At 61.1% G+C, this 10,981-nt stretch overlaps 1 protein-coding gene across 1 annotated transcript in view; it reads right to left on the minus strand.

The window, feature by feature from the left end:
* Nucleotides 1-2,376: 2,376 nt before the first annotated feature.
* The window catches only part of LOC106892165 (forkhead box protein O6-like), a 73,045-nt gene continuing 64,440 nt past the window's right edge, over nt 2,377-10,981 (minus strand). The window contains exon 7 of the mRNA XM_014949158.1: nt 2,377-6,229. Coding sequence (XP_014804644.1) covers nt 4,817-6,229 — 1,413 coding nt within the window. The 3' untranslated portion in view covers nt 2,377-4,816. The remainder of the gene's footprint in view (nt 6,230-10,981) is intronic.

Consider the following 10,981-nt stretch of genomic DNA (forward strand, 5'->3'; position numbering starts at 1 on the left):
AGACCATCAGTGGACAAGAAGTGGGTGTCTCGAGCCTCCTCACCAGGACTTCCCCTTGCCTGCACTTTGTTACGTGGCAGTGACATAGGGACAATAGAGGATCCACAAGAGCAGAAACGAAGTAAAATGTTCCACCTGCAACACCAGCAAGTGGAGTTGGCTGAACTGGTGGCACTGGGTTGCTTGGCCACAAGTGCAATATGACGGAGGCATATTGTTTAGATGTTGCGTGTAGCATGCATGGAGTCCTGCAAACCACAGCCAACCGCCCCTTCCCCTGGGCACCGCATGGATGGGGAGACGGTGGGGATATTTTGAAATAGGTTTGGAGGCTGCATACATTTTCCCACTTTCTTTTAGCTGTTTATTAAGGGAGAAGTTGAATTTATGGGATGGGATACATGGGATCAGCAGCCTCAGGCGTGGCCTGGAATGAGTCCTGCCTTGCCTGCAGAGCCCTCAGAGAAGCCATCCAAAAATGTCCCCAAGGAGAGGCAGGATGAGGAGAGATTGGCTGGCCGCACTGCTGGGGTGGGCACAGGGGGTTTTGGCCAACGTCCCCTTGGCCTGTTTGGTGCCTGGCAGCAGGGCAATATTGAGCTTTCTGTGCCTGAGAGCACCAAGAACCACAGAATCATAGAATCATTTAGGTTGGAAAAGCCCTTTAAGACTGATAACCCAACACTGTCATGTCCTCCACTCTCTGGGCCTGACCTCCAGTCAGCTTTGCACCCAGTGAAGAGCCCTCCTGTCCAAGCCATGGGCAGCCAGTTTCTCCAGGAGAATGCTGTGGGAAATAGTGTCAAAAGCCTTACTTAAGTACAAGTAAACAACATTCACAGCCTTTTTCTCACCCACCAAGCAGGTCATTTTGTCATAGAAGGAATCAGGTTTGTCCTCAGAGGGGTTTCAGCTTCTCCAGCCTGCTTTGATGAACGCTGGGGAGCCCCCTGGGTGGCCAAGTCCACTTTTCGGGGCTGACTGAGGGGCCTTAGAGCAGACACCCATCCCTGAACCTGAGCCTTCGACCACAGAGTTTTTTTCCCAACCCAGTCTGCCCCAAGACCCTAAATCCTGGCCCAAAATAGGAGTCACAGCCTCCAGTCACTTGGGTATTTTTTTCCAGGGCAGGAAATAAATTTACGCACAAGAAGGGGAAGTTTTGGTCCAAACAGCTCCTGCAGCTGCTGAAAAGGGGATTTCCAGGTCAGTGGCCCGGGGCTGCACTCAGGGGGGCTGGTTGGGGAGCAAAGGGGCTTGGGGCAGCGGGTGCAGACCAGAAGCACCTCCACGGAGCTGGACATTGTCACCCACCCCAGCACCGGGCAGCAGTGACACTGAGGCAGGCCAGCAGTCTCAGAAAATATTGGTAAAAGTCAGTAAATATATATATTTATGGACTTCTCAGGATGATGTCCAGAGGTCTGTGTCCAGGTGGGACTGTACGAACACCTCCACAGCCCAACCCTCCCCAGGCTGGGTGAAAGCTCAGTGTCCCCAAACACCACATATTCTCCTCAGTGGTTCTCCCCAGGTGTCCCCCCCCACTCCACTTCACTGGTCCAGCACAGTCCCTTCTGTTTCAGCCCAGAGACACATAAGCAATATTTAAAACAATTTTATTCATGAAAATATGCTGTACAATGCACTATACACAGTTCTTTACATTGCCACATACACAAACTCTAATAGCACGATCAAGAAAGTTACCATTGCCTACGATAGATGCGTGGTGAGAGATGACGCCTGTCAGAGACCCTCCCCCCCAAGTCTGTACAGTTATAAATACGAGGGAAAGGACGGACCGAAAACTGCCGTATGAAGCAAACCTGTGGGGTCCCTTCCACATCCCCCTGACGCCGGCTCCTGGCTCCGGGCAGGGCTGGGGCTGGGCGGGAGCAGGGCTGGGAGCAGAGGATGCTCCTTGTCCCCAAAGGCTGTCCTGTGGGGCGGCGGAGGGAAGCGGGGGGGCCGGGATGGAGAGGGGGTGATGGAGAGGGGAGGCTGAAGCCGAGCGAGGTGGGACATGAGGTGGCTTGTGCTCGGGGAGCCGTTTCCAGAGAGGGAACCTGGAGCCTCGCACAGTGAAATAAAGCCCTGATTTCCCCTTCCAGCAGCGGGGCAGTGGGGGCTGCAGGGGGGGGCATGACCTTGCCAGCCACCCCCAGGACCTGCCTGCCCCATGGACACAGCCCTGACCCCCCCCCATGCCATCACCACCCCTCGGCTCTGCTCCCCTCGGCCGCGGCGGGACCAGCCCGTCTCGCCTCCCCCTCCACCCGTCCCCGGGGTCCAGCCACTTTCCACGGGGGGGTGTCTCTGTGCCTGCCCCCCCCCCGCTGCCTGCCATCCCTCGCACCGCACGACGACTGTAAGGCATTTCTCCTACTGCTGGTGTGGCTTCCCCTCCACAATGATGGTTGGCCCACTGAAAGGGGGTTTGGGCGGGCATCCCTGTGCCTGAGCATCCCATCTGCAAATGCCCTGCTGCCGGGGTGAGCCCCAGCTGGCCCCCGTGCTGGTGTGCTGCTGGGTGTGTGCCTGGGGATGGGATGCCTGGAAGAGCCAGGACCCCTTCCCTATCTCCCATGCTCGGGGGGCAGAACCCCTCTTTTCTCCCCGGGCAGCCCCAGCCGCCCTCCCTGCCTCTCCTCGCCGGCAGCCCTTCACACCTCGTGGCAGAGCCGGGGTGCCGGGTATTAAATAGTCATTTGCAATCAGTTTCCAACAATTTTAAATATGCCTGAAACGAGAGGTGGTGTATAAAAGGAATGCGGTAATGATCCTGACCAAAGAATAATCCTTTTTTAAAAAAGCATTCAAGAAAGATTATATATAATAGAATATATTAAATTCTGTACATGATCAAATAATGTAAACATAATTAATTAACCTGTAAAAATGTCTTTAGCGACTATGCCCGCCGTGTGCCCAGGGTGAAGATGAAGGGTGGCACATGGGGCTCCTCTGTCCCGCTTTGCCACAGCCCGGTGGGTCAGGAGAGGAGCAGGAGGTGCCCACCCTGGCTCCCACCCTGCCCCAGCTCCGAGCCCCCACACCTCCCCTGCGGCTCGTGGGACCCAGCGCCTGCCCCGTGGTAGAGGAGATGGTGCTGGGGCAGGAAGGGAAGAGCTGGGCCAGGAAAACGTGCTGGTTCAGTGGACTAACCCTCGCTGCATCCCAGGGGCAGGGGGTCTGAGAAAGCGTGTGGTCCCCGGAAGGAAGACAGGGTGTGCCAAGAGCCCCAGGGGACAGAGAGCAGCTCCCACAGCCTCTCCCCCCACCCCTCCATCTCCTCTGCCTGCCTGCCCTGCTCCAAACCCTGCTGCCCCACGGGATGGGCTCCTGGCAGTGGGTCCCTGGCTCACCCCTGCCCACAGGGCTGTGGGGCCAGTTTGGGGTCCCCACACGCAGCAGTGACTCATGGTCCCCATCCCCACGGAGAACCGGACCCCGGGAGATGGGTGCACCATGGCTGCCCCCTCTTGCTGCCATCCCCCCAGACCAGCTCTCCTGTCATCCTGGGAATGGGCAGGGACGAGGGACAGGCATGCTGGCTGCTGGCTGGAGTCACTCTTGAGACCAGCAGTGGCCCCCCAGAAGCCCCACAGCCCTGTGGCATCTCCCTGAGCTCTGCAGGTGGGGGAAGCAGCGTGGATCACCCAGGCTTGGGGCAGGGTGGGCCTCACACTGCCTCCAGAGGCCTGGCCACCGCATCCCTCCCCTCCTCTCACCCCCACACCCTTCACCAGGGGTGACACAGCTTCCACCTCACCATCCAACACCCAGTGCCACGGCCAAGCTGGGACGCGTGACGTGGCGCAGCCCCCAGCACTGCTCGCAGCCTCTCTCCTCCTCTCCCCGTGCTCCGCCCTTGCTGCCCCCCAACACAAAACCTCAATGGCAAAAGAGTGCATGAAATCAAATAAATACGCCCCAATCCCCGACCCTATGTGCTCCCCCTGAGCCTGTGACACAGGGACACCCAGGCCAGCAGCGGGTCACTCCTGACAGGACCACCTCGTGCAGGAGCATCTCACGCCTGCTCCAGGCAGGGCACGGCGGCTTTGCTGTGGGCAGGAGTGACTGTGGCACCCTGGGCCACCAGTGGGCACGTGGGCTGCCCAGATGCTGCCCCCAGGGCCCCCTTCCCTCCATGGCCAACCCCCCTTCTCACTCCTTGGGAAGAAAACCCACCTGGAGCCAGGCGAGACAACCCGCAATGGAGGTGGCCTGGCAGGGGGGGGGTTGGGCTTGGCAGAGGTCCCATCTCCACCAGGATTTAAAGGTGATGAGCCCCTCCTTGCCCCAGGGCACTGTCCCTACTCCTCACACTCCTACTCTGGGGACTCGTTTTTGGTGGTGACTCAGAGCAAAGGGGCCCTTTCCAGAGAGGGGTGCCCAGGCAGGGGGTTCCCATGCCACCGGCCATTACCGCTCCGTCACCAGCCCAAGGACAAACCAAACTGGCATTGTCACAGTGGGGCACTGGGACCGTCTGGAAAGGAATTCCCTTCCTGCTTCCCCCCTGGACCTGCCTGGCTCTGGCTGCCTTCCCCAGGTTTCCTCTGGAGGATGCTCGCAGGAGGACCCAGCGGATCAGGCACATGTGGGGGCCAGGGGCCCTACCCCGTCTCAATTTGTGACCCTACGGTGTGTTTTGTTGTTCGACCCCAAGCTCCGACCGATGGCTCTAGCCCATCTTAACAAACAAAGGCAGAAGAGAAAGGAAAAAGAAAAAAGAAAAAATTAGTTAGTCTCAATGTTTCCCCTCGTGGCTTCTCGGCGGTGAGCCCCCCCTACCCCGGGGCAGGCGTCACCCGGGCACCCAGCTCTGGTTCGTGGGCTGCGGGCCCCCGGGCAGCGCGGGCACGTTGAGCCCATTCTGCGGGGGGAGAGCCGAGTCGAAGTTGAAGTCCATCTCATCGCTGTCCATAAAGTCATTCAGGATGATGGACTCCACGTCGCACTCCAGGCTCCCGTTGAACATGTCCAGGTCCAGGTCTGCTGGGAACCTGTCTTGGCCCAACACAGGGGGGTGGACGGCCCCCGGGTAGGGGCCCTGCAGCGAATCCAGCAAGCTCATGTGTGCCCCTTGGTTATTAGCGTAGGAATGCAGATGCCCGTGGTGCGGCATGGCCGTCATGCTGCACGTGTCACTGGGCAAGCTCATAAGGCTGACAGGATTAGCTAAGGCACTGGTGTTGACCGCAGGGTGGTGACCGGCTGGTGACGGGTGGTACAAAGCATTGCTCTTCATGAGAGAGCCCGGGTGGGACGGGTAGGAGGACAAACCCTGCTCCCCGCTCCCGCACAGCAGCGGGTTGTGTCTGTGGCCACGGGCCGGCACCATGGGGCTGGCCTGCGGCAGGGGCAGGTCCCCCGGGACCATGCTCTCCTTGTGCGCGTAGGAGATGGAGGACAGCAGGTCCTGCAGCGAGGCGTTCCTGTAGGAGCTGACAGGCGAGAAGGTGGCTTGCTTGTTCTCCTGGATGGTCTGCATGGGCAGGCGGCGCATGAGGCTCATGGCCGGCTGGCTGTAGATGGTCCCGCAGTAGGTGTTGGTGGCAGCCCCCATGGTGGAGCACTTGGAGTTGAAGGAGAAACTGGAGCTGCGCTGTCGCAGGGCGGCCGGGGGGAGCTGCTGCGAGGGGCTCATGGTGTAGCCATCCTGCAGGTCCTCCAGCATGCTCTCCCCCAGGCTCTCGTTCAGGCTGATGGTGCCGGTCAGGTCGGTCAGCCGGGGCAGCTCCACGGAGCAGCGGGCATTGAGGGAAGGAGACATGGTGCTGGAGGGGCTGGGGTACATCAACGGAGAGGAGGGGGTACCGTCGTCCTCCTCCAGCTCGTCTGGCTCGTGGTTGGCCATGATGGGCGAGAGGCGCCCGCTCAACGTGCTGGCGGTGGAGCTGGCCCGCGTCCTGAAGTCCGCCCAGGCGTCATACTCGTCGCTGGCGTGGGACGCGGGGCTCTCCGACCACTTGGCCTGCTGGGAGGACGGGCTGTCTTCCCCGCGCTCCTGCGTCACCTGCAGCTGCTTCTTCTTGCTGGCCTTCCCCTTGATCCGCAGGAACTTGCTGTTGTTGTCCATGGAGACCGCCCGCCGGCGGGGCGTCTTCCCCGTCTTGCCGCCCTCGGGGTTCAGCATCCACCAGGAGCTCTTGCCGGTGCCCTCGTTCTGCACGCGGATGAAGCGGGTGTGCAGGGAGAGGTTGTGCCGGATGGAGTTCTGGGAAGACAGCAAGGACAGAGGGGACGGTCAGCGGTGGCTCCAGCACCCCAGGCAGCAGGGAGGTGACCTCAGGGCTTGGGTGGGGGGGTACACGGAGCACCATGGAGGACCTGGGCTCCATCCCCTGGGACACCATGGCTGTCTGAGTCAGGGGTCTGGGGCTCAGCTGGGGGGGTCTCTCCCACAGCACCGCTGGGTGTTTCACCTCCGGGAGCCCGTGGGTCATGGCCCTTTGCTGTACCTATCAACTGTCCCTCGTTAGTGCAATTACCATCATGGCAGGGAGCGGGAGGGGTGTCTTTATCATGTGCCCCCCCCAGGGACGTGCACCAGCCCTGCCCCAGGCAGGGCCAGGTCTCAGGAGACTCTTCTTCCCAAGAGCCTGAGGAAGGACAAGGTGAAGAGGACAAGGAAAGGACAAGGAAAGCAGAGGCAGAGGCAGCACCGTGCACAGGTCCAGGTCTTCTCCATCCCTCCCAGCCCTGGCCACCCCTGTGCCCAGCAGAGCCCACCAGGATACTTCCAGCACATCCTTGAGCACGAGCACCTCTGAGAGGTCCCAGCCCACTCTCCCCACCCCACCAGCTCCAGGGGCAGAGGGACCCTCTTTTGCCCACACATCACCCAGCACCGACCTTCTGGAGCCACATCCAAACCACGTTCCCTCCCCAGCATCCTTCTGTGATGTGCTCCCCCCATCCCTCATCACCAGGCAGGGTGACGCAGCAGTACCACCACGGCCCAGAGAACTTGTCAGCACCAAGAACTTGTCTCCAAAATTCCTGTCACCCTCTGCCAGCAGGGCCAGGGGCCCAGGAGGTCTGTTTCCCTTGTGTCTGCAGGCTGGCACAGGGACAGAAGGCAGGGACAGAAGGCACACACCCTGCCCAAGAAGCTGGGGCACGACAGCATGAGGGGCTTGCAAACCCAGCTAAAACCCCGTTGCCCAGACAAGGGGCAAGGAGGGGACGGGGGATGGGGACTTCTGGGGACCACTTTCCTCCCAGACACTCCTGGCTCCTGTATCCGTATCCAGCACCTCAAGAGGGTTTCCTACTGAGAGCGACACTCGCTCCTCACCCTCCTGCCTGACCTGGGGCGCTGAGCACCCCACCGGAGTGGGGATGCCCTTGAAAATGCAGGAGGAGGCAGGGAGCTTGCACCAGGGCCACGTCCCAATGCAAACATCCCCAGCTGCCACCAACCATGGGGGGACAGGCTGGGGTGATCCTGGGGAGATGCCTTCAAAGCTCTGGCCGGGGGAAGAGCAGGGGGTGAGGACATCTGCCTCTTGCTGCGGATCTCCTGCAGCCCATGGGACATCTGCATCTCCCACAGCCCAGGGGGTGCCGCTCCAGCTCCCTGCGCCCCCATTTCCCCAGGGTCCAGAGGGGAAAGGGAGGAGGCAGAGCATCACCCCAGGGTGCAGAGACCCTTGCGCTGCCCGTGGGCTCGGAGGGGCTGCGGAAGGGGGGGCAGCTCCTCCTGCCCCTGCCCAGCTGCAGAGGGACGAGGAGGGGGAAGGAACCAAGGTGCCAGGAAGAAAGTTTGGTGCTGCTGCTGGCGTTGGGAATACTAATGAAGAGGCGAGTGAGCTCCAGCCTCATCTATCATATTATGTAATGGCTTACTTCTCTGCACTTCATTTATTTGGAGATTGCTCCCAGGCTGGCTCCTCGCCAGCAGCCACCAAATCCAAGTCTACAGAAATCAATCTCGCGCTGACTGATTAAGCCGTGTTTAGAACTAATTGCTCCTTCGTGTGTGGGGAGAATAAATTACGGGCTTTAATTTCACATCTTTAAAATGCAACTGCAGGTATGGGCTAGCCGTTAACCCCTTCCTGCACAGCCCCGCGCACGGCTGGGGAGGGGGCAGGCCGTGGCTGGCACAGATCAGGGAACAGGCTGGGACAGATCAGGGAACAGGCTGGGACACAGGGAGGTGGCTGCCCATGTCACCGCTCGTCGCCTTTAGCCACAGCAAGCCGAGCCCTGGGCCAAGTTGCCTGGCAGGGAGAGCTCTCCCTGACCCCCCCAACACCTCTCCCTGCAGCCACAGGGTGACCCAAGCTCCCCTCCGTGCCACCAAGCCGTGGTGCAAGCGGCAGGGGACAGAGCATGTGGCCATCACTGTGTTTGCAGAGCCAGAGCCACCAGCTCAGCCCCGTGATGCCATCTTGCACCCACACACATCACCCAGGGGGCTGGGGATGCCCCAGCAGGGCTTGTTTGGGCTCCCTGGCAGGATTGGGGACCCCCAATATAGGGGGTCTGTCCCTGCCAGCGCTCTCTGGGTCTGCTCAGGCAGAAGATGCCACTGGGACTGGGCTGCTGTGCCCAGCACAGAGAGAGGGGACGGGGTTTGAGGGATTTGGGAATGCCATGGATGGATGGGGGTGACGTTCAGCATGGTCCTAACCTCCTCCTCTGCTACTCCCTCTGCTTGGCAGCTCCAGTATGAGGCACCCAGGCACCCAGCACCACCCATGGAGCCAGGCTGGTGTTGGGCAGGGGACCAGGCTGGCGGGGTCAAGCTGCCAGAGGGAGAGGAGGGGAGGGGAGGCTGCTGTCTCTTCTGCAGCGGAGCTTCATTAAGAGCCAAAAGACAGCAGCAATTAAGTGCAAGGCGCTGCGAGCCTGGCTCTTGCCTCATTAGCATCCCGATGCGCTCGGCTGGCTGTGGCTCAGGGTGCAGGGCACAGGGCAGGGGGCTGCACGGGGGCGGGACGGGAGCTTATTAACACCAGGCAGGCAGGGACCTGCTTCACCCCCACCACCGCTCCAGCCAACCCCCGCCAGCCCCCCAGCCACCGGCATCCCACATCCCACAGCACCCTGACACCCTACAGCACCCCGCATCCCACAGCACCCCTCATCCCACAGCATCCTGACACCCTACAACACCCTGACACCCTACAGCACCCTGCATCCCACAGCAAATGCCATGGATGGATGGGGGTGATGTTCAGCATGGTCCTAACCTCCTCCTCTGCTACTCCCTCTGCTTGGCAGCTCCAGTATGAGGCACCCAGGCACCCAGCACCACCCATGGAGCCAGGCTGGTGTTGGGCAGGGGACCAGGCTGGCGGGGTCAAGCTGCCAGAGGGAGAGGAGGGGAGGGGAGGCTGCTGTCTCTTCTGCAGCGGAGCTTCATTAAGAGCCAAAAGACAGCAGCAATTAAGTGCAAGGCGCTGCGAGCCTGGCTCTTGCCTCATTAGCATCCCGATGCGCTCGGCTGGCTGTGGCTCAGGGTGCAGGGCACAGGGCAGGGGGCTGCACGGGGGCGGGACGGGAGCTTATTAACACCAGGCAGGCAGGGACCTGCTTCACCCCCACCACCGCTCCAGCCAACCCCCGCCAGCCCCCCAGCCACCGGCATCCCACATCCCACAGCACCCTGACACCCTACAGCACCCCGCATCCCACAGCACCCCTCATCCCACAGCATCCTGACACCCTACAACACCCTGACACCCTACAGCACCCTGCATCCCACAGCATCCTGCATCCCACAGCACCCCACATCCCACAGCACCCCACATCCCACAGCATCCTGACACCCTACAGCACCCTGCATCCCACAGTATCCTGCATCCCACAGCACCCTGACACCCTACAGCACCCTGCATCCTACAGCACCCCACATCCCACAGAACCCTGACACCCTACAGCACCCTGACACCCTACAGCACCCTGCATCCCACAGCACCCCACATCCCACAGCCCCCATCCCCTGGAAGCAGCACAGGATCACATGGCCCAAAATGTGGGTCTCAGCTCCCAGCCAGGCCCTGGCAGTGCGGTGACACGCAAGGGGACATCAGGGCTGGCAGACCCTCCCTGGCAGCAGCTGCCTTGCACCAGGCCCTGGCACATTTTTGGCACCGTGCAGGAGGAGCAGGCGAAGGCTGATGCCAGTCCCAGGGTTTCCACAGCGCCTCTAACACCACTCTGCCCCTCTCTGTCCTGTGACCAAAAGCCCTGCACCTCTTCTCACAGCAACCTGACCCTTGCTGCGTCTGGAGGGAGACATCTGTCCCCATCTGCCCCCATGTCACTCCTGCCCTGGCCACCCCGCTCCAATGGCTCAAGACCCTTGGCAAAGTCGTGAGACCCTCCCAACACCCTGACCCCACGTGGCACCATAGCCCCATGGCACCCAAATGCCACAAGGCAAGGAGCACCGGTCCCCAGCGCACACCCAGACCATGCCAGGGAGTGACATCCACCGTTTCAGGTGCCAGCCCTGACCCCCATAGCCCTGCAGAGGGGCAGGGGATGCGCTCGGTGGCCGAGGTGACGGCTGGAGGTGGCACCAGGGCTGCCAGGCATTGCAGGTGGACCTGGGCCCTGCTCAGCCCTGGTTGGCACCAAGGGAGGATGAGACTGGAGCCCGTGCCAGCCCTTGGCCACCGGCTACTGGAGGCTTTGCCAACCTGGTGCCATCCCAGTGCCTGTCTGCTGGTGGGCTGCAGGGCCTGGCACGAGGATGGGGGAGTTGGTGGGAGATGTGGGCACCCATGGAGCCTCCTCACCACCACCACCCCCCCCCCCCCAGCCACGGAGCCTCATTGTCAGGGGAACAGCCAGTGTGAAATCGGTCTGATTAGCAATTAGTCCCATTGTAAAAGGATTAGCCAGACCCCATTGTTTGGACGAGTGACTTGACTATCAATTTGCATCTGGCAGGGATGATGCTGCTGCTGCTGCTGCTGGGACTGTGCCCCTCCCCCCCCCCCCCCCCGCG

This window comes from Calidris pugnax, unplaced genomic scaffold (assembly GCF_001431845.1).
Source record: "Calidris pugnax isolate Ruff unplaced genomic scaffold, ASM143184v1 scaffold174, whole genome shotgun sequence".
In the NCBI taxonomy this organism is placed as follows: domain Eukaryota; kingdom Metazoa; phylum Chordata; class Aves; order Charadriiformes; family Scolopacidae; genus Calidris; species Calidris pugnax.